Consider the following 22,835-nt stretch of genomic DNA (forward strand, 5'->3'; position numbering starts at 1 on the left):
GGGTAGCTGAATTTACAGATGGGACCCATATGTTAATTTATTTTTTACACCCGTGGTTTAAACACTAATTATTTCTCACCCCTTCCTTTGTTTTAAATTCTGCTTTCTTATCAGTGTAAAATGCCTGGCAGTATTCTGATATGAGGGTGCTCTTTTCCCTAGTTCAGCATTTATCTTTGTGAAACCAACGTGGTGTGAATGCAGTATTCAAAGTGGATGGAGTCTCCTTGAATAAAGGAGAAGATGGAGGTGCCAACAGTCAGCAGTAAAGATAATGGTAACTTTTGCATCTCTTTTTCAGTTTTCTTTCTCTTGAAAAAAGTTGTATTCCTTGATCTCTGTGACTCTTCTTTCATTGACTCAGGAGAGATATGAATGTGTCTGAAGTGTTACTACTTAATAATTGTAATGATTCCTGATGTTCAGTGGTGGTATGCAGTTAACTTAAGAGAGCATCAGAGGAGAATACCTGGCATGTGTTTCTGGCTAACAAAGCTAAGGAGTTTTTTATTTCACCTTTTCTCGGTAGGAGTTATGAGCTTGAACTCAGACTGTTACATGTGAGATTGCCTGTATGGTTTTCTTACATGTCAGTTGCAAATTACTAGTATTGACCTAACCCTGCTGGCTAGTAACATGGTAAAATAGCTCTTATGCAACAGAGCTCATTACAGGAAAAAAAGTAAGGCTGACAGGAAATGTCTGTGCATTTCTTAGAAGTACAAATTGAGGAAAGGTGCGTTTCAGAGGTCTGGGTCACTGTTTGGCTTTGGTCAGTCTTCTCTTTGTACTGAAGTGTCTTGCGCTTTTCTGTTTCTTGGGCTCAGGTGTATCTCATGTTCTGACTCTAGCGCTGCAAGAGCTCAGTTTGCTCTGTAAGAGAGATGTCAATGGCGTTGGCATGCTCTATGACCTGCTCAGATCTCGCTGGCTGCAAGCACTGCTAAAGGTAAGGTACCACACAGCTGGGAAAGCAAAGGTCACCTACAGAACAATCTCTAGGAATAGCTACTTGATTTTGCCATATCAAGACAATAAAAAAAAAAAGATCTTACATTATTAGAGAACAGAGTTTTGACTGGTGTTTTTATCTCTGAGACAAATTCTGTAAAAATTCTGCTTTTCTTTCAGAAGAATTTTTGATATCTTTGATTTTTAAAGAAGTGCTTTTACTGGATAAGAATGTCCAAAAGGGTTTAAATGCAGCAATTATGCCTTCAACTTGAGGAAGGAAACAGGCTATGAAACAGAGAATTGACTATCAGGCTATTGACCTGTGTAGACAGCTTTTCTTCTAGGAAAATTCAAAACTACAGTATAACTGGCCAGCTACCTGATAATATGGAATGGCATTGAGTTCAAGACTCAATGCCAGATGCATTAGATATTAAGAATTTAGATTGCAGACTCTGGGGCTCTAGCTGGACTGAGAAGTCTCCAGAAACAGTGTTGTCCATTGCCTGTCATGTATGTATCTGTATGATCATGTGAACTGGTCAATGTCATCATTGCCTTGTTTTGTTCTGTCATGGCATGCAACAGATCTATGAATGCCTCCAGCACTATCTTGGAAAAAGACCAGCTCCTGTCACGCTGCAGGCACGTGCACTGAGTCGTGAGGTGAGACTGTATGCACAGTTTACTGCTTTACTTTACTCATGCCAAATGATGGACACTGCTGCAGTTAAGTGTTCTGGTATTTATTCAGTGTCTCAGGTCTAAGTGCAGTATAGAAACTTGAAACACTCGTTGCACATTTGTAAAACTACTCAACAGCCCTTACTGTGGTGAGAGGCGCAACATGAGAAATGGGCACAGCTGCGGTTACTGGACTATGCAAATCCTGGCCGGTTTAATAAACACAAATGTTACTTGTTTAATCACTGACCATGTATTTTTCTTCCCATGTAACTCTGTAGTTCAGTGTTATGGCTACAATCAAGCAGATTAATGTGAGGATATTGAAAGGCTTTTTAGATTTTTCTAATTATAATAGCTGAATTTGTAATCATTTAATTAGTGGGAGAGTTAATGATGAAGTAGAGAAACTAAGACTAATGATGAAATTGGTCGAGAGATGGGAGCGAAAACTAATTTAGAACACATGGCACTGTGCCTGAACTAAATTCAGCCTGGCTGAGTGTTGTGCAGCTGTGGTCATATTGTCCAGTTCTAGAGCAAACCATATGGACATCCTCTGACTCATATAATTTTAACAGGGGGGCTTTAACTGTCTCCATACCATATTCCTTTACGTTCAGTGTAGAGCTTTCTAAATTAATTGTCCTCTAGAATACATCTCTGTGCTTTCTTTATTACATTTATCAGGTGGTAGAGTTACTGCGTGAAGCCCCTCAGTCAGGAGAGATCAAAGAGCTAAGACGGCTACTGCGTTCTCCACACTTTAAGGCAAGTCCTGCATAAGGAAATAAAAAGTTTGCTCATGGAACTCTCTGCAGTGGGAATGGATGGGCAGCTCTTCACAAGAATTGGTAAAGGAGCCAGAAGAGATATAGTTAACTAATGATGAACTAATCGGACCATGAGATCAAATGTGGACTGTGTCTCTGGTGCCTGCACTGGGCTGCATTTTACTTAAGGCTGTGTTTGAAAGCTGTTTCTTATAAAGTTTTAAATTATGGGCAGTTAGATGCAGATAGATAAACCAAACTTTCCTTGAAATTACAAAACCTACATCCTTAACCCAAGAACTCCAAATAGAAATATTTAATCTTTTATAAGTTTTCCACAAGAAACAGAGGAACTGTTCTTATAACTTTCATGGTTTGATTTTTCCTGAAGAAAATGTCAATATTTGCAAGGGATCTGTGTTCACAAAGACACACTTTCAGTGATTTCTGTTTTCTGACGAGTCACTGTTTAAAGCTCTGCTATTGTATGATCTTTGATTATGGGTTGGTTGGTTTGCTTGCTTTCATTTGTAATAGGCCTTGCTATCTGCTCATGATACTGTGGCCCAGAAAGATTTTGAACCAACCCTTCCACCACTGCCAGACAACATACCTGAAAATGAAGAAGCTATGAGGATTGTCTGCTTAGTGAAAAACAACCAGCCTCTGGTGAGGGACCTTCCTTGTGTCTGTCAAATTATTTTAACTTAGAAAGAATTGATAATACATTGGATGCGTATTGGTTTCTTCCCAGGAATGTCTTGGGGATTGTGTGCAATCTTGTCCAGATTTTACAGAATCACAAGGATTGTTGAAGAGACAATTTAGCCCTGCATGGTATGGATGTAACTAGAGTAGGTTGTTCAGTGCCTTGTCTGCTCAAAGTTTGAACATGTGGCAGATGTATTTACATTATATGAGATGATAAAACCAAACTGGACTGAGAGTTATTCCCATGGCCATGACAGAAAGGAAGGGGAGGAGAGACTTTGAAAGTTCTTCAGAAATTATTTGTACTTATAAGCAGCAAACATTGTATAGCTTAGCTAATCTGTTTTAAGAAAAGATAGCTGTAATACTGGAGATAAAAAAGATTTCTAACAGTCAGTCAATGAGGTTATTTTAGTGCGGTGGAAGTTGAAGACATTGAAGGACTTAGTATTAACACATTATGGCCCTGGAAACTACAGGCCTGTCAGTCTCTTTTCAGTGCCTGGTAAAGTTACAGAGAAGATTATTCTGGGAGGTACTGAAAAACACCTGTGGGACACCGCAGTCATTGATCATGCCAGCACAGCTTCGTGAGGGGAAAGTCCTGTTTATCAAACCTGATTTCCTTTTATGACAAGGTAACCCAGCTTGGCTGATCAGGGGAAGCCAAATGATGTAATCCATTTGGAATTCAGTAAAGCTTTCAATACTGTCTCTCAGACTGTCCTGGACAAAATGTCCAGCACACATCTGGATAAACACATTATGGGATGGGTGAGCAACTGGCTCGTGGGTTAGGTAAGAAGGGTTATAGTGACTGGCGTTACATCAGACAGGGGATGTGTCACTAGTGGGGTTCTGCAGGGCTTCATCCTTGTCCCTGTGCTCTTCAACATCTTCATAAATGACCTCAGCACAGGAAAGGGTACAGAGCAAGTTCATAGATGATACAAAACTGGGAGTAGCTGTTGACTGACTTGAGGGCAGGGAGGTCATGCAGAGAGACCTTCACAAAGGAGAGTGCTGGGCAGTCACCAACCATGTGAAGTTTCACAAGGGAATGTGCCAGATTCTGCACCTGGGATGGGGCAACCTTGGATGTATAGATGGGCTGGGGAATGAGTTGCTGTAAAGCAGTGCTGTGGAAAGAGACCTGGGGGTCCAAGTCAATGGTAAGTTGGATATGAATCAACAGTGCCCTGGCAGCTGGAGGGACATCCCTGTCCTGGGGGCATCAGGCACAGCATGGCCAGCTGGGCAAGGGAGGGGATTGTCCTGCACTGCTCTGCTCTAGGGCGGCCTCACCTCGAGCATTGGGGGCAGTTTTGGGTGCCATGATCTAGAAAAGACTTTAAACTGTTAGAGAGGGTCCAAAGGAGGCCCGTGAAAATGATAAAGGGCCTTGAGGAGAAGCTGAGGAGGAGGAGCAGCTGAGGTCACTTGGTCTGTTCAGCCTGGAGGAGAGGACACTGAGGGGAGATCTCACTGCAATCACAATTTCCCTGTGAGGGGAAGAAGAGGGGCAGGCACTGATCTCTTCTTTCTGGTGACCAGTGACAGGACCAGAAGGAATGGCCTGAAGCTGGGTCAGGGGAGCTTTAGGTTGGATATTAGGGAAAGGTTCTTTACCCAGAGGGTGGCTGGGCACTGGAACAGGCTCCCCAGGGAAGTGGTCCCAGCACCAAGCCTGACAGAGCTCAGGAAGTGTTTGGACAATGCTCTCAGGGACAGGATGTGACTCCTGGTGATGGTGCTGTGCAGGGCCAGGAGTTGAATTCAGTGATCCTTGTGGTTCCTTCCAACTCGGCTTAGTCCATGATTCTGTGGTTATTGCTATTTCCATGTTGTGGTAAAAAGGCTGTATCCCTCAATGCCTCAACACTATGTCCTCAAAAATGCCCTTGTGTCAGTGTGAAAATCAGACTTGTGCTATGGAAGGAAACTTACTGGGGTCCTTTGGTGATCACTGTGTTTTTTCTTTGTTCTTACCTGCCAGGGTGCCACCATTAAACGCCATGAGATAACAGGTGACATAACGGTTGCCCGTGTGATCCATGGTGGGCTGGCAGACAGAAGTGGTACGTGGAATTTGAAACAAAGTGATGCATAAAACTGAACTTGAAATAGGATATTTGAAGTAAGATAATACCTTAGCTTCTACAATTAAGCTTCTATTATAGATCAAGATGATGTGCACATGGGACAGCACTGTAAGCAGCAAGCGTTACGGTGACTTTGATTCTGGCTTCATAAATTTTCACATGAATTTGCTGTTTTAGACTGAGTTGAGGTAGCAATACAGTTTTCATTATTCTTGGCACCAATACCTGGGTATCCCAAATTGCAGTGCAGTATGAAATGCAGCACATTCCCTAATGGAGAAATGGTAAACATCAATAGTTGGTGATTCTAGAAGATAACTGGTTTTAAGGAATACATAATAATACTTCTTGGCACTGCTCTACTGAACTTTTTGCTTAGCACTAGTGGCTAAGCAATCTTGCAAAGAGTTTCCTTGGAAATGTTACTACTTTGTCATCCTAGAATTGAATGTGCTCCATGTCCCTTTGGAAATATAATGTAACTAAAATGTAAAACATCAGAAGTAGAATTCACCTTAATCATTATAAAATAGTTCCTTTTAGTATTTTCTGGCCTTTGTATAAAGAAGAAAATCCTACTTGCAGAAAATAGCTGATTAAGTTCCTAGTTTGACTAATACTTTAACTGAGTTAAAGGAACATGGAAAAGAAAAACAATATTGTGAAGACTTTACTCTAGAGAACAGAGAGGAGTCCCAGGACCTCCCACTGCACCTGGAGGTTTTAGGGTCTATTAATGTAGGATAGGTTCATAAGTTACTTTGGGAAATGGAGCAATATTAAAATGTTTATGCTAATTTTAAGGCAAATCATCAGTAGATGCTAAAGACATTATATGAGGGGGTGGGAAGGATTAAGAAAGCTGAAGCAAGCAAGCTCCTTGTGACCCACAGCAGTCTGGAGTCCCATCCAGGGGCAATGCAGCCTGAATCCAAAATGCCTTCCTCTGTAGATGGTACAGGAAAATTTTAACACTGACTTATAAACCTGTGGTATTTCTCTGTGACTCTGCCTTGCCTATCCAAGATAAATCATGCTCTGATAAAACTGCTGCTTTTTTCATATTTGTTTTCATGGTAGGGTTGCTGTATGCTGGAGACAAACTGGTGGAAGTAAATGGAGTTCCTGTTGAGGGACTTGATCCTGAGCAAGTCATTAATATTCTGGTATTTAATATTTTTTAAATATGTTTTCTACTTTGTTCCTTAAGATTATTTGTATGCTTGCTCTTTAATACACTCTTATACATGAGAAAGCCTGAAATTTTTAACAGAAAATTCAGATTGTTTCCTTACTGTGAATGAAGTTCACTACTGCTCGTGAAATCAGAATATATGAAACCATAATTAAATCTAACTTCTGTTCTGGACAGAAATTAACTTAATTATGAACATTCTGTCTGCAGCTTCTGGGAAAAGTACTAATTTATTCAGACTTCACTGATTAATTTTTTCTAGAAGTGCCACTCAGTTAATATTCCACAGGAAATATAAAAATAGTAGAAAGCTGCTATTCTAATAAGAGTCCATGTTATAAAATGCACTAAAGTAGAATGAATGAGTTTGTAAGCTACATACCTCACTTTGCCAGAAAAGGGAGTGCAATTACTGTTATCAAAATTCTCATTAAGAAATCTGTTGAGATGTCCCTGTCTTGTTGTTTTGCCCACAGTTTTTCAGGGTTCTTGACTGCAAAGTGTTAAGTGCCAGCCAGTGAGGTATTTCTGTGTGTAATCATACCAAGTCTGTGTGCTATTGCCCTGGTTGTACCATTTATAGGTATAAGAAAGAACAAACTCTATTGGAATGCTTAATTACTAAATTATGTTCCTGCCCCTTTATATCACCCATCTAACCAACCCTGCTGCTAATTTAAATAAGATTTCAACAGAAAAGTTTGGTATGAATCACTGCTGAAATTACATATACTTGCAATGAAACATAGGTTGCATTAAAGTAAAAAATATTTAGCAAAACTTTGATGTTTCATTCTTGAGTTTCCTATTGGAAAAAATACAGTATTATCACATTGACTCCGTCTACCTGAATTCTATCTGTAACACAAACCCAGCAGTATCCTCAAAGCCATGCTGTGTTGAGTTTGTCTTTCTTATGTTCGATTACTTGTGTTGAATACCAACCATTTTTTAATTCTTTTCTAATAATTTAGGCCCTGTCTCAGGGGACAATTATGTTCAAATTAATTCCAGTTTCTGATCGGCCTGTCAGCAACCAAACAACAGTAAGAAACATTCTTTTTCTTTTTCCAGACTGGTAGCAGTAGTGCCTAATTGATACAAAGTGCCTAAGTGATACAAAGGCATGGTGTTGCCTGGAAGTTTCTTGCAGTCCCTTAAGTGTTACCTTGCCTTTATGGCTGTCTCTCAGCTGACATCAATATGTTGTTGCTGAAGCAGTAAAGACTGTAAGTAGAAATGTAACTGTGTAATGAAGGCACTTTCAGAGTGATCTGCAGGTTGAAGGTCCATTCTTCTCATCCTGTATGAGACAAATGGGGTTTTTTCTCATTTAATGAACAAAGAGGGTTTAAGGCTTGACCTGGTTTTTAAAACTTGACTTCATCATTAGATTGAAGTTGCAGCAATATCTGGCCCTGTGACTGTAAAGCTTGTGTTGTATCTGTTCTAAACTTGCCTTCTGCTTACTCCTGTGTATTTGCTTTACCAGCTTTATGTGCGAGCAATGGCAGATTACTGGCCCTTGCAAGATCCTGCCATACCATGTGCTGATGCAGGTTTGCCTTTTAAGAGGGGTGAAATACTCCAGATTGTGGACCAGAATGATGCTTTCTGGTGGCAGGCCAGGAAAGTTTCAGATCTCAGTGCCTGTGCTGGACTCATACCCTCAAATCATCTTCTTAAAAGGTAAAGAAATCATCATTTTCCTGATTTCTGTTTCAAAAATTAGCCAGTTATTCACACTTTAAAATTTTCATTTTAAATGAAAAATACAAAAGTTTTGTAGCTGTATGATTCAGAGTGACAGCTGACAAACATCTTTCCTCTTTCTGATGTCTGACTTCTTGATTTTTTTCCCTTAAGAGCACCTGTGTGAGCACAAGCTTTTGAAAGCATCGGTACAATCTCAAATTGCCATTTAGGAAATTTGCAGCACTTGTCCAGTTTCCATGCTGGTTGCTAAGACATCTGGTGGAGTGTAGCAGCTGAAAGAGATGTGTGGAAATTGAGGGCCCTGACTATTAAAGGACTATCATCTATGATAAAGGACTTTCATCTATCTATGATGAAAAAAAAAAAAAAAGCAAGGGGAAGAGTGGGATACTAAAAGCATGGTATTTTTTTTTAAGATGTCCTGTGATGCATGAGTAACATCAGCTTTGGTCAAAACTGAGTAGACCAGATTAAAAGAATGGAGAAAAAAGTCCCAAACACTCAAGGAAGAACAAGAATCTCTTGCTTATTATTTTCTGCATAAATAGACCATTATTTTCACACTATGCATTCGGGATTAGAGTTCTTACACTGCTGTAACAAACTTTTCAATCTGATCCTTTAACCACATGTCCTGTGGTACCCCCAGGATAACGTAAGGCTATGCAATAGCAGATGATAAACTTCACTTTGTAATAAATACAAACCTACCTGGACTCTGTACAATGCAAGGTGAAATCAAACTGGGCTGTGACTCAGGCTGCAAGCAAGAGGCTCTGTGTAGTAATGGAGGCAGTAGTACTGCTACCCCTACCAGAAGCACACTCTTCTACTTCCAGGAGTCTGTACCACAGTATGGCTTATCCTTCTGTACTTTATATAAACTCCTAATACTTCTGGGCTGCTGATTTTGAATTTGAATAGTTCTGACAGCACATTGTTTTATTTCAGGACTTTGCAGTGGGCTAAAACATTGGTAACATTTCAGTTCTTGCTGTCTTCTCTCAGTTCAGTACTGATCAATCTTACATGTAAGCAGTGACTCTGACGGGAGCATAATGTGCTTGTGGACTGTTTCTTTAACTGTGATAAATTTATTTCTATGTAGGAAGCAGCGAGAATTCTGGTGGTCTCAGCCTTTCCAGCCCCACCTCTGTCTCAAATCATCAATGTGTGAGTGGAAAAGTTACTTGAGCAATACAGCAGGAAAGAAAGATCTTGTCTCTGTTTCAGGGATGCTGAAATAGAACCTTATACAATTGAGCTTAATTCAAAGACATTGTTTCTGGAGCCATATTGTAACCTTCAAGTGTGTTAACTACCCTCAGAAAAATAAATACTTAATGATAATTGTACCTGGAGTACTGATGATGGAGATGGTAGTCTCCAGTGTACTTGGGATGTGACTATAAGAGAAGCTTTGAATTCAACTTCTTCTGAAGTCTCTTAAGTTCTAGGAGCTCACTAGGCCAGCCAGTTCTCTCTAGGAGAACTGGCTGTACATCTTGAGGTGACAATTGCACTGGCCTGGCTTTCCAGGGACACAGATACCAGCTCTGCACTGAGAAGTGCCATACAATGCTTAGAATATTTCTTTGCCGTCAAAGCTATTGAGAGAATAATAGGATTTCTTTTCTTGATGTCTAAGATAAGCTATGCTGCCCTTTAATTTATTCATGGTAACAATCCAGAAATATAATCCTCTGCCAACTATATTTTTCTGTAAATATATAATTACTCCCAGAAAAAGAATGTTCTTCCCGTTTCCTCTGTCCCCATTTTCTTCTATTGTTCTTTATGCAAGAATAAAATTTTTCTCTCCTGATAAATCCCAGAGGGAATGTGTTTCGTTCCCTAGTATTCGTCTTGCACTGATTGCTTTGTTTGCTAGAGCTGAGGCTCTCTTTCACCATAATTTTATTGCATTTTAACTGCTTCAATGGATATGCTGTGAGCAGTAAGCACTGTGGAAGAAGGTAGGAAATCACATCTGGACAGCATTGCATGTCTGTACCTGGAACCAATATAGCGCATGGCTTTACAGGCTTTTAAAAAAGTTGTCAGAAATGAGGAGTTTTGATATATGCAGAAGAAGCCCAAGTTCTTGACATTTTGTGTGCTTAACAATTGAAATCCAGCCTTTTTCACCTGAAGTAGTAGATGCATGCATTGTCTTAAAGTGGAAACCTTATCTGTACATTTTCTATCAGGAAAGTGACCATTTGTATGGGTTCTTTGAGGAAAGAAAGACAAAATTTCCTCATTCTCTTTTTTTCTCCCTCTTTCTCTCCTGGAGCAACTCCAAGCGAGTATTTCTTTAAAGGCTATGTATGGGACGAATGCGATTGACAGATACTCTGACAATTGCCCTGTAACTGGAAAATAGCTCCTGATGGGCCCATCTGGAAGGGCATGCAAGAGCAAAACACAAACAGTGCTGTATTGTGAGCCTGTGAGGTTGCCCAAGCTCATGTGTTCATATTTCAGGGACATAAATTGATGTGGTCTGGGGATTGAGAGACAGCTGAATTGATCTCTTCCTTTTCTTCCTTGTAAAAGTAACAATAAAAATAAAAAGCAGAACACTTTCCTTGAGTGTAGCATGTTGGAAAGATATTTAAAAGCTATAGGACAAAAAATTATATTCCCTCATGGTAATACTTAATAAATAGGTATCTACTGGATAAACAGATTGACAGCTGTGTTAAACCTTTCATTATTTCAAGAGGAGAATTCAAGTTAGATGCATTTGTCTCTCTGCCACAAGCCCTTCAGAGCACTCACTTAAGAGTTTTTACTCACTGTACAGAAGGAACATCACTAAATTGGAGTTAACAGTTATAATCCTTAAAGATGCCTAAAGACGATTTGAGGTTCACGTATCTTGTTTCTGATGTCTGAGTTCAGCCTTGTAAGATCTGTAAGGGTGTTTTTCCTCCCCAGTGTTTTTCTGATTCAGATGAATTTTTTTCCCTTGTGTTGATCTGTAGAGGACGACATGCAGATTGATGAAAAGTGTGTGGAAACAGGTAACTGAATTCACTTGAGATTATTTTATTTCCTTCAAGGCTGTAGCTAGTGAAAAGCATCATTACCTAGATAAAATGACTCATTCTCTGGTGAACTTAATGGTAGAAAAGTCTATTTTTCATACCCTGGAAACCTCATCTAGTGTTAGTGTATTAAAATGAGCTGTTTGCAGTTTGGGTGTACAGTGCTTATAGTCAAGTGTTTTGACCAGCACAAAAATATCTGATTGAATGAGATCCAACTTCTTTGATTCAGGTGTTGGACTGTGGCCGTGAAGTTACCATAGTTTTTTGCCTATTGCATATTTAATGCCACAGATTGTTGTGGTCTTGGAGAACACACACAATCCCTTGCCAAGAAACTGATCTTGGGAGAACAAGGTGCAAGAAGAGGTTTTTACTTGTGAACACTGAGTGTAAAGATTGGTGGCTTGCATTGCTCCCTAAAGCAGTGCAGTTCATTTTTCTCCAAGGTAATTCAGAAGCTCTCATGGAGGGATGTGACCCTGTAGGACTGCATGAAAAGAGATGAAGCAGTTAATTCAAGTATGGTGAGCTGTATTTTGCCACCTCTGGGTAGAGGGAGGTTAGGAAAGTACATGTGAGACAGACTGACAGAAGCTGGAAAAGTGATTTCTGAATCTGATATTCATTAGAAGGAGAAGAATTAAATTTTGAATTTATTTTAATATCTTTGCTATCTGGATTACTAAACAAGATGAAGAAACATTTGAGTCAGGTAAGTTCCTCTGACCTAGCTCTAAATACTTTGTTATTGTTCTGCTGTGAGAAGGGTGTCCAGAGACAACCAAGTGTCTTAGAAACAAGCAGGTGGCAAAAACCAAAATGCCACTTTAGCTTCAGAAGCCATTATGGCTTAAAAAGCCATTATGTAAAATCCTGTTGCTTTAAGTCTTCCTCTTGTTCTCCGATTACCTTAGTAGTAAGGTTTCTGTCCTCTTAGAGTGTGAATGTTTCTTCTCGTGCATCAGTAGCAGATCTGTTTATCCAACCCTCGTCAGTTGTACCCGTGCAAGCTGTGACAGCAGGGGCTGCACTGATGTCAGCAAATAATTGGATTACCTTTGGTAATATGGAGGCCTGAATCCCCAGTGCCTGTAGGAGTTGATGTGGTAAAGAGGAAAGCTGCTTCTGGACTCCTGATTATGGGCGTGGCTGACATACAGGAAAAAAAAATGCTTATAAGTTTATTACTTATGTGTAAAAATACAATCAAATAAGTATTTTTTTTTTTTTTTTAACCAAGCTGGTATGGTTTTGTTGGGGTTTTTTTGTTTGGTTTTGTTGGTTTTTTTCATTTAGGAAGCAGCTCTTTATTTACAGCATGTTGAGAGTTCTGCAAAACTTAAGTCTTCCAAAATAAATCATTTCTCCCCTAAAATAAAATTACTGCTAAACTCCTCATTTGAGGTATTTGGTAATCTTGTGGAGGAGAGTGTCATTTTACCTTACATTTGCTCTTCTCCACAAGGTCTCTACTTGCCAGTTCTTCTGCCAGTTCTTCTTCCTGCACCTTCTTGTATCATAAGTGATTTGATCTCTTCTACCTCTCAAGCAATGCCCAAGGCTTTTAAGGCACAACCAGCAGGTCTGGAGGGCAGTCTTTTGTTTTCAGGCTAGGATGTTTCTGATAACTGCACTTGGGGATTATTGTTGCAAATCCTGCTCACTGCTCAGTGCTGAGTCAGCTCTCTGCTGTATCCACACAGCATACAAGGAATAAAGAATGCAAATATTTGCTATCCTACATTCTACTTTAACCAGTAGTTGTAGATGTGTTTTGTACTACAGTCTGACACGGATGCTACAGTTGAGTCTTGCATTCTTTGGAAACTGAGAATTCATGCTTGAAGAAAACTATTTTAGATTTCATTTCTGTAGTACCTGTTTTCTACATTCTCTAACTGCGTTGGACAATGCTGGTTGGATTTTTTTTTTTAGATCATAGCATAGACTGTCTTCTCAAAACTAATTGTTTTATATCTGTCTCTATCTGAATGTGCAGAGGAGCTTAAAGAAGGTAACACTAATTTTTTCTCTTTCCCTGTCTCCTGTAAGCAGTAATCTAATAGAATTTATCTGTGTTTATGCTTTAGCATAAACTCTTCTTGCAATATGCAGTAGCTGAATTGTTTGTTCCCTGTAGGATTCTACACTGGTCTCCATACCACAGAAGAAAGGGTAGATAAAGCAAAAATATTTAAATATGTTTGAATGATGACTCAAGAGACTTGAAGATAGAAATTATATGGGTGTGTGTCAGCTGAACATTACTCTGAACATTGCCCCAAATGAGCAGTTTTGTTCCAAGGAGTTTTTTCCATAGACATAATCTACTTGTTAGTACATATAGAAATGTAGGAATAAAACTATATTGTAAAGGTACAAGTAATGAAGAGTGTACAGATGTGAAAGAGCTATTAATGTGCATCTAATTTTGTTTCAATACTTGCATGCTTATGAGATAACTGTAGATCAAAGAGTCCAGTGCTAAAAGCATTTCAAAGTTTTGAAAATGAAAATAATGTTTTTCCTTGGAACAAATACTGCTTTCAAAGACATGCCTATGTCTTCTGTATCTCATTCTTGCTTTAACAAGACCTAAAAAAGGGAATGCACAGCTTGGATAATTACATGCATGATTAGGGGAAAATAAGGAATCCTTTTTGAAAAGAAAACTAAACACTGGCACCATTTCTTTCCTTTGCTATTTGTTTTCAAATCATCGTTCTCAAATAGTTTCTAAACTTTCCGAACATTGATTCATTGGAAAATAGTTATATTTGAGCCTTATACAAGATATTTAATTAAAAAAAAAAATGCATGCAGTGTTTTAGAAGTCACACCTGAATAGTGAAGCCTTCATGAGGAACAGCATGAGAATAAGGACAAAAAGAATTGGAGGAAACATGGTAGGCTCACATGTTGGAACACAGATATCACTGATCCAGTGAAGAAAAAGAAATAATAAAATCAGGTCTTCATTTTGTCTGAAAGATCTGAGCAGACACAAGTTGCATTTTCCAAATATGCTATGGGGCAGAAACTGAGTTACAAATTTTTTGTTTCTGATTTTAAGCCACTGACTTGTTAGTTATTTTTTTAACTAAAGAGTTCTTGTAAGACAGATTTCACCTGAAAAGCTTAAATTATGTGGAGGGGTTTTTTCACTAATTTCAATTTCAGAACATTGTCTGGCATTTAGATACCTTGGGAATGAAACAAAAATGTTAAGTTTTAAAATTAATTTAGGAAATACCAAGATATTCTATGTTTATTTTTTTCTTGCAATGATCCTTTTAAATTGGTTGTTTGTCATGTAAAAATATTTTGAAATTTCATATTATGGAGTATTGTACTTTTAAAATTATATTAGAGCTCATACTTCCACATATTTACTGAAGCTGCTTTTTTCCTTGGGATCAGCAATATTTGTTAGCCATCTAGCTTTTAAGCTTTCTCTGTTCTTTTTTATTTAATGAGTATTTGTTCTTTGTATTCCAGAAGAGGAAGAATTTGGTGAATTTGGTCAACGAGTCTTTATTGGTATGCAATGACTAAAGATAAGTAAAATTTTTGGGGCTTGATCTAGATTAAATGCTTGTCTGAAGTTCAATAAAAAGCTTTGTTCTTTATATCACCTAAAGACATACTAAATGGAATACAGCTTACTGTTTTCCAGATGTCAGCAAGTCTCTTTCCTTCTAATAATGCTCAATCTCTCCATTTAAATCTTTCTTCCTATCAAGTTTCTAGAGAGACTTGGCCACTGGTATTTAAGTTTGACTTCATGATTAATTTTGCTCAAAAGTAATGCCTGTCATCCACTGAGAATAATCATGAGGGCTTTCATTAGAAAAGTACAACTATTTGTGAAGTTTTCAGAGTTGGATGATCAAGTGGAGAAACAAACCTACCTCTGTGATTATTAAACCATAGTGACCTTTAAGATACTTATTCTGGAGGCTGGAGCAAGTGTTCCAGACTTGCCTTATGAGAGCAAACCATCTACACTATCAAAAAAAGTTGACCTGTTCCTTAGGGATGCCTCAGGTAGACAGAAACTTCTCCTTCAGCTTGTTTTGGGGATCTTTTGGAAGTCTTTAATTCTGGACTAATTCTCAGGTGACTTTGAACGGCATTTTACCTACTCTGTAGCTGTCATTTAAAGCTCAGAGATTCTACCAAGCTGTCATATCAAGTGCAGCAATGAAATTCACTAACCTTCACTTTGCAAAAAGCTCAGAAAAGGTAGTATGTTGTGTGGTTTAGAAAGAGGCCCTCTGGGCTAAAGAATTAGTTGCCTGCATGTTGGGTGTATTTTCCAGTACTGTGCCTTTTCCCCCTCCAGCTGGATTCCGCAGGAGCATGCGGCTGTGTCGCAGGAAGGCCCGGCTCAACCAGCAGTCCTGCTACTCGCGCTGCCCCAGCAGCTGTTACAGCAGCCTAGCAGCTCCCTACGAAGAGGTGGTCAGGTACCAGCGGCACCCAACAGACCGGCACAGACTAATTATCCTTGTGGGTAAGAGGTTAATGACCTTTGCAGGCAAATTTCACCCTCTTCTGCCGGAGGAGAGAAAACAAGTCATGCGTGGTCTGATCCACTGGGGTTTCCTGCTGCTGATTGCAGTGGCTGCTGACTGTGTAGGCAGCTCTCAAAGCAATATTTCAAGAATTATTGTAACTTGACCCCATTATTGGACTTAAAGTTTAATGAAGGTATCATCTTCTTTGCTTGAGATAGTGAGTGTTTAATTATTGTTGTTTAAAACAACAATAATAAAGTCCTTAGAAGAAGTCGTACAGTTATGAATGCTGGTTGATAATGGATTTTATTAGGGAAGTGGTTCAATTTTATATTCAGCTGGGACAGAAAATGATGGGAAAACATTGGTAACTTAATAGAAAACATCTTTATATGGAGGCATTTTTACAACTAGTGTTAAATGCATAGATATGGCAAGAAGGATATTTAACTCCAGACTAGAACAATCTCATGGACAGTATGGAAGGATGCCTTTAATAATGCTTGTTATAGGGCATACTGTATTAAGTGGTCTGCCGGCTCTCAAGGAGACTTTAATTGTAGTGACTGAAGGGAAGCTGCTGTTCTGCACTGTTCTATGGTCCTGATAAAGCAAACTGAGTAAAGGTAAAATCCACTGTCCTTTCTAAGTCTGGAAGTATTTGATAAGATTTTTATTTGAAAATAGTACTGCTGAGTTGCCTCCTGGATATGGCTGTATTGCTGGGGAGTGATTTGTACCCTGTCAGTAATATTTGCTGCTCTTCCACCTTTCCAGGTCCTGCAGGAGTTGGTGTGAATGAACTGCGGCGAAGGCTAATCACAAGTAACCCACGAGAGTTTCAAAGTGCCACACCTCGTATGTAATGCTTTTCCTCTTTACTCCACTACCTCAATTCAAACATGAGTAGGAAATGCCAAGTACCTTCCTCTTGCCTTTGTGTATTCCTACACTCTTTGCTCTACGGCTGTTTCTTCAGCTCTACTGAACAGTTTGCTTGCATAAGTGTTCAAAATATTATCTATCACATTTTGGCAAATCAGACAAAGGTATGTTCAAGTTCCTGCTTCTGAAACCATTAAAAGCTTTATAGAGGTGAAAAGTTATCTGCATGATTTGGTTTAATTTTGGTGTTTGCTTTTCCTAGATTTAAAAAAAAAAAGTTACTTGGAGATATTTTAAGTTCTTAGGGTTTAAGTGCTCAGATATGAGAATGAAGACAACAGAAGTTGGTGCTTAATAGGCTTTGCAGCTTTCCTTATTAGCCTTCTAGTCTCAGATGAGACTTACACAGCTTAACTTCTGACGTAACAACTGAAATTATTTCTACCTGTGCTTATTTAGTTCTTGTAATTTAGGTAACTGAACTGGAAATTATGTATCTGAAGCTAGCTGAAAATTCAGGACTTAGTGCTTAAGATCCCAGATAAAGCAAAGGTGCCAAGGGTAGGATGCTTGTGGGATTTTTCTGAATAAACTTCAAAAATTTTGCCTCTGAGGAGTAAAAAGAGTTATGCAACCAGTTCCAAGGCAGTTCCTGACTGCTTTGAATCACAACTATTTGGAATAAACTACTCTTCCATTCCAAGAAATACAGTTGGGCTTTGATAATTTTCGATGACTTGTCACTGGCAAACCATTACAGTATATGGGGCTTTTGCTCTGGATTAACAAATAGAAATAACCCACATTATTATTTATGAAAATACTGATTGATAGTTCTTCATGAAGTTCTTGTTTTCACTTATAAAGTTACAATAATTTAGTTGCAGCTGATTTTTTTTGTGTGTGTTCTATCTTCCTTCAGACACCACTCGTGTTCAGAAAAGTTATGAAATGAACGGTCGTGAATATCACTATATATCAAAGGAAACTTTTGAAAACATGGTGTATAGCCACAGGTGAGTAGGAGAGATGAATTACATTTTTATTACCTAAAATGCAACATGATTCAAGAAAATACAGTTCTGTAGTTACATCCCAAATCTGGGGTCCTCGGTCCTCCTCTATTACTGTGTATGTGTGGTGTAAAACTACTTGAGACTGTTTCTTCAAAGACTGTTTGTGCAGTTGCAAGTAGCTGCTCCACAATTAATCTCAGAATCCTTCTAAAAGGAAGTAGGCTCTCTAGTCCTGAGCTCATTAGGTGTGCTTGTAAGTTGAGTTTAACTCTCCTGGAAACCAGACTGCTTTTGAAAATTTAGCAGTGAATCACATCTATTCATGACCTACAATTCTATTGCAGGATCTCTGCAGTGATGATACATGAGTAGTTGAACTGTAAGGGCTAAATATTCCAAAGTGTCTGCTCCTTTCTATGCATCAATAATCTCTCTAAGACAGACCAGCTCAGCACTACAGAGGTGACACTCATTGAGCTGTGCCAAGAGCTTTGAGATCTTCAGATTTAAGAAGTTGTTTGTAGTATGTAATTGACCAGCATTGACAAGTAAAATCACATCTATACACAAAATTCATAAAACCATGCTGAGTAAAAATGCATGTTTTGGAGACATTGAACTGGTTTTTTGTGCCCAGTGTAGCAGAGAAGAGCAAAGGTGAACAGTATTCACTAGGTTTTATGATCATTCAGTCCTGATCACTGGATTATATTTGAAGATTTCACCTTTAAATAGAACCCTTTTGAAACTCAAATGCTCTTTCATTTTCCTTCTTCCTCACCACTGTTGCAGAATGCTGGAGTATGGGGAGTACAAAGGGTACCTGTATGGTACCAGTATTGATGCAGTGCGAACAGTCCTTGATGCAGGGAAGATCTGTGTAATAGACTTAGAACCACAGGTGAGTCGTAAAGGAGCAGGGAATCTTCTGGAAGGAAAAATAATTTTCTCTACATTCTTGAGCCATTGGAACAGTGTTAGTTGCTTTGTACTGTTTTTCACTTTACCTCATGGTGCTTATTAATAATAGGTTATTCTTTTCATGTGTCTTGGGTGGGGGGGTTACTACAGTAACAAGTATCTTGATACAGTGCATTTTTTACCAAACCAGCAGCTGCATTATCAGTTAGGATGGTATGGAAATTAGTTTTCATACTTACTTAAAGTAAGGATTAGTCTTTCACATGGAGACCTGTTGCATGGGATTTCTTCCTTCTCCAAGCCCTATTAGTTGAGAGTTCTGTCCTTCTATTAGCAATCTCAAAACACCCTTTGGTAAAAGCAGCAGGAGTTAAAGTAATCAAGCAAAAGCTGAAAATTTTAGTGTGCCTTTGTGCCTGTATTTGTCTCCAGAAGTTACAGCTCTTGGTAACCTGCTTCTTCTTAACTTAGATGCTATTCACTTTTCCTTCTATTTTTGCATTGAATTTGCTGATGAAGATAAGGCTAATAAATGCCTGATGCTGTAAATATCTAAGATACTTAGAGCTGTGTCTAGCTAAACCTTACTAACCTTCTCTGAATTACTTATTTAGTACTTAGGAGCTGTTCGGGCTATGCTGTTTCAACATCTCCTCTAACCGAATGTAGAGTGACACCGTAACTCAGTAATTCCTGGATATTTCCCTCTAATTATGCAGAGCCAGAGTGTCCAAGCCTTAGGCTGGCAGTGACTTCTGCTGCTTAAAATAAAAATTACAAGATTTGTGGGGTACTACTCAAAAACTGAAACTGCTGTAAGAGGCATATGAGGCCACACCTTAGTCTTCACATCTAAAACTGTCCTTTAGGTTTCTTCTGTTACGTTGTTAAGCAAAGGGGTAGAAGAGGGAAGTTGGGTGTGTAATCTTGCCACTTGGACAGATGTACCACTCCTTTTTTTTTTCTGTGTGAGTTTTGTGTGAGTTTAAAGGACAAGTTTTGGAAATTGGGGTACCAGTGAGGTAGCAGAACTTTTGCTGTGTAGTATACTTTATTTTAAATCTGGTGGTTTTCTTTAGCTTTTTTTTTTTTTGTTTGTTTTGTTTTGTTTTGTTTCATTCCCTTCACTGCTCTGCAGTAATTTAAAAATACTTATTAGCATTAGGAAATGTTACACAGTAAAGGAGTTCTGAAAGCAGGATACTTTCTTCCAGCATGGAACAATAGAGGTACTTGTTCCAAAAGGAGCCCCCTTACAGTTAAAAAAAGGTTTAAAATGCATCTTTAATGTGGTTGATTGTAGATATATGTTGATTACACTGTTCCATCATTCACTGTTAATGAAAGCATCTCCTAATAAGGCTACCAAGCAGAATTAAGTGATTGTATGCTGCCGTTGCATAACAAGTCTGCTCCAGGGTTTATTAGTGAGATCTTTTTCAAGTAAGTGTTCCTGAAAAAAGTGTCTCCTGAGTCCAAGGATAACAGTGAATTGTAAACAACTAACTTTTTATGGGAGTAAAACTGGGATGAATACACTTGAAATACTACATTTTACTCTTCATTTGCAGGGCATACAAATAGCCCGGACCCATGAGTTAAAGCCCTACATTATATTCATCAAGCCACCCAGCATAGGCTGCATGAGGCAGACTCGTAAAAATGCAAGGATCATTACGGATTATTATGTGAATATGAAGTTCAAGGTGAGATTTGGGAGTAAAAGAGATTGAATTTATTAATCTGAGAATCTGTTATTAGAACATAATGCATTCTACTATGCTATACTGTTAACTCTTTAAAAATATTACTGTGTCTTCAGGATCAAATCTAATTATTCTTAATTCTTCTGTGGATTTTGTTGGGATTTCTTTCCCCCTTCCAGACTGGCTTTGGAGCATAAGAATTGTAATTTGGAACCTAGGGGGCTGAGGCATTTTGCTTCAAAGGAGAAGCTATTTCACATATTTTTGTTTTAATTAGCTGCCTTGTGTCAATATTAGAGTCAACACATATATTTACTGTTTGCATTGAAATACTTGGAATGTGCTTTGTTCACTAGTATTATTTTTTCACAGTTATCGGTATGTATTATTATTTCATGTATGGTTAATGACAGTATCAATCCTACACTAAGTTCTGTAGATAAAACACTGATCCTACTTGCAGGAAATGCTTATCTTATATTTTGAATATATACAGCACTTTGACACAATTGTTTCTATGCAAATCACCATCAAATTTAGCATCCTAACATTTTGGAGACCTCAGTCTATAACTATATGGAAATTATTCATGATTGCTGTGAGAGAAAGTAACATGGACACTGGGGAAATAAACTAAAATTTGGAATAAGAACACAAGCATTAGTAGATTTACTTTTCAGTCCCTAACATTCTTGGCCAGCACTTATCATTAGAGTAACTTTTTTAGGACAAATGGAGCATACTAAGACACAAGGTATTTCCTTGGGAAGCATATGGCCAGCAGCTCTGTTTTTGAGACCTTCACTGAATGTGGCAGATGTACTTTATTATATCAAACTGTAAATGAAATAAAGCAGACTGACATGATCTATTCATCTCTTGCTTCTGTGGCCCAAGGTGTTTTGCAGATGCTGTGCGGGTATGTTTCTCTACACAACACTGAAGTTTTATGGACTTACTCTGTCCCACAGGAAGAAGATTTACAGGAGATGGAAGAATCGGCTAAGAAAATGGAAGCTCAGTTTGGTCAGTTCTTTGATCACGTGATTGTGAATGACAACTTACAAGAAGCATCTGCGCAGCTGCTGTCTGCAGTACATCGTGCACAGGACGAGCCCCAGTGGGTCCCTGCAGTATGGATATGCTCAGACACTCAGCCCTAATTCTGAGCAGCAGGCAGCTTCAGAAAGATTACAGCTTATGTTTTACTTCAAGAATAATCCTAATGTCAGGATTGCAAGAATTTATCTTTGTATGTGAGGGATTTGGAAGAGGATTAGAAAAGAAGCTGCTATTGGAGATATAATCATACTATGTTCTGTGTAGCTCTTGAGCATTTTATGTTACAGTTGCATCCACTTTTGTACAAAAAAAAGGAAATACTGTGAGCACTCAATTATAAGAATAAAGAAAAATCTATTTTGTTGCATGTATCTGCATTATTTACTAACAGGTAAATTGAGAAAGAAATTTTTATTATGGTTTTTCCGGTTCTGTGATGCCTTTACATTCTGGAAGCCTTACAAATGATATTAAGTCAGAACATGCTTTTTTTGCATGATGTCTGTCAGCAGTGTTATTTATGGAGGTATTGGTTTGTTGCTAATCCTTTTTACCTTTTAAGATAGGAGTGGTGTTGGCATAATATTAATTACTCCAAAACCAAGTTATCTTCATAATACATATAATTTCTCTTTTCTGCTGTTTCATCAACTCAAGTGAGTACAAACTGACAGTGAACTTACCAAAGAGGAAAATTGTCAGAAATTCTTTTTCTTGTTGGTTTGGTCTGTGGTAGCACAGTCTCCTCAACAAAGGGTGCAATGCTTGTAGCAACTAAGTTACTCGTTCTCCTCACCTCATATTTGCAGAGGTCTTGCCCCCTGAGGTACACAGATGGTATTTTGTTGGCCTACCTCATCCTGGAGGAAAATCAACAAAGCAAGTTAAATTGTCTTGAAAGAGGTTATTTAAAATCAAGTATTACAGCCACCAGGATGCCTGCTTGTTCTGGAGCCAGGGCTTGTATTCCGTGTTTAGAGGTAAAATGGGAGAGACCGAAGCCCCAATATGTCATTGATGTGGGATAAGTACTGGTGGAGGGTGAGATAGCAGCCAGCTCTGCACTGCTGGTCCATGACCAGGTTCCCCACGTCGGCCTAGTCCAGCAGCTGTCGACTCTCTTTGCCTTTTTTCCATGTATTATTTCCTATTTCTTTGGTGGGGTTTTTTTGTGGTTTTTTGTGGTTTTTTCCGATTACTTCATTTATCAGTTTGAGACCCTGGCTACGAGCCGAACTAGTCCAGAACCCTTTCCCCCTTAATTTTGACGACGACTCCCCCTCGGGGCGGCGGGGGCCGGGCTCGCTAGATGCCGGCGAGAACTCCCAGCCAGGAGGGCACGCGAGGCCGGACCTCCCGGCGCTGGGGGGGCGCAGCCGCGGCGCGGGGCGGAAGGAGCAGCGGCTCCTCCCCACAGAGCCGGAGCTGTGCGGACGCGGCCCATGGCGGCGCGGCGGGCGGGCCCCGGCGCGGTGAGGGGGCGCTGGGGCCGGAGCGGGCGGGGGCGCGAACGGCTCCGTGGGGCTGCGGCGCG

At 39.1% G+C, this 22,835-nt stretch overlaps 1 protein-coding gene across 1 annotated transcript; it reads left to right on the forward strand.

Moving 5' to 3' along the window:
- Positions 1 to 216: 216 nt before the first annotated feature.
- Positions 217 to 21,668, forward strand: MPP4 (MAGUK p55 scaffold protein 4). The gene is given in 21 exon segments (XM_058840344.1): positions 217 to 277; positions 828 to 949; positions 1,543 to 1,620; positions 2,329 to 2,409; positions 2,949 to 3,080; positions 5,119 to 5,200; positions 6,305 to 6,390; positions 7,394 to 7,465; positions 7,912 to 8,108; positions 9,244 to 9,308; positions 10,094 to 10,111; positions 11,126 to 11,164; positions 11,883 to 11,903; positions 13,191 to 13,205; positions 14,690 to 14,731; positions 15,537 to 15,707; positions 16,489 to 16,569; positions 17,519 to 17,612; positions 18,405 to 18,513; positions 20,105 to 20,239; positions 21,211 to 21,668. Coding segments are annotated over 21 exon segments (1,893 nt in total). The 3' UTR covers positions 21,403 to 21,668.
- Positions 21,669 to 22,835: the final 1,167 nt, after the last annotated feature.

Source organism: Poecile atricapillus, chromosome 5 (genome assembly GCF_030490865.1).
Source record: "Poecile atricapillus isolate bPoeAtr1 chromosome 5, bPoeAtr1.hap1, whole genome shotgun sequence".
NCBI classification, from domain to species: Eukaryota; Metazoa; Chordata; class Aves; order Passeriformes; family Paridae; genus Poecile; species Poecile atricapillus.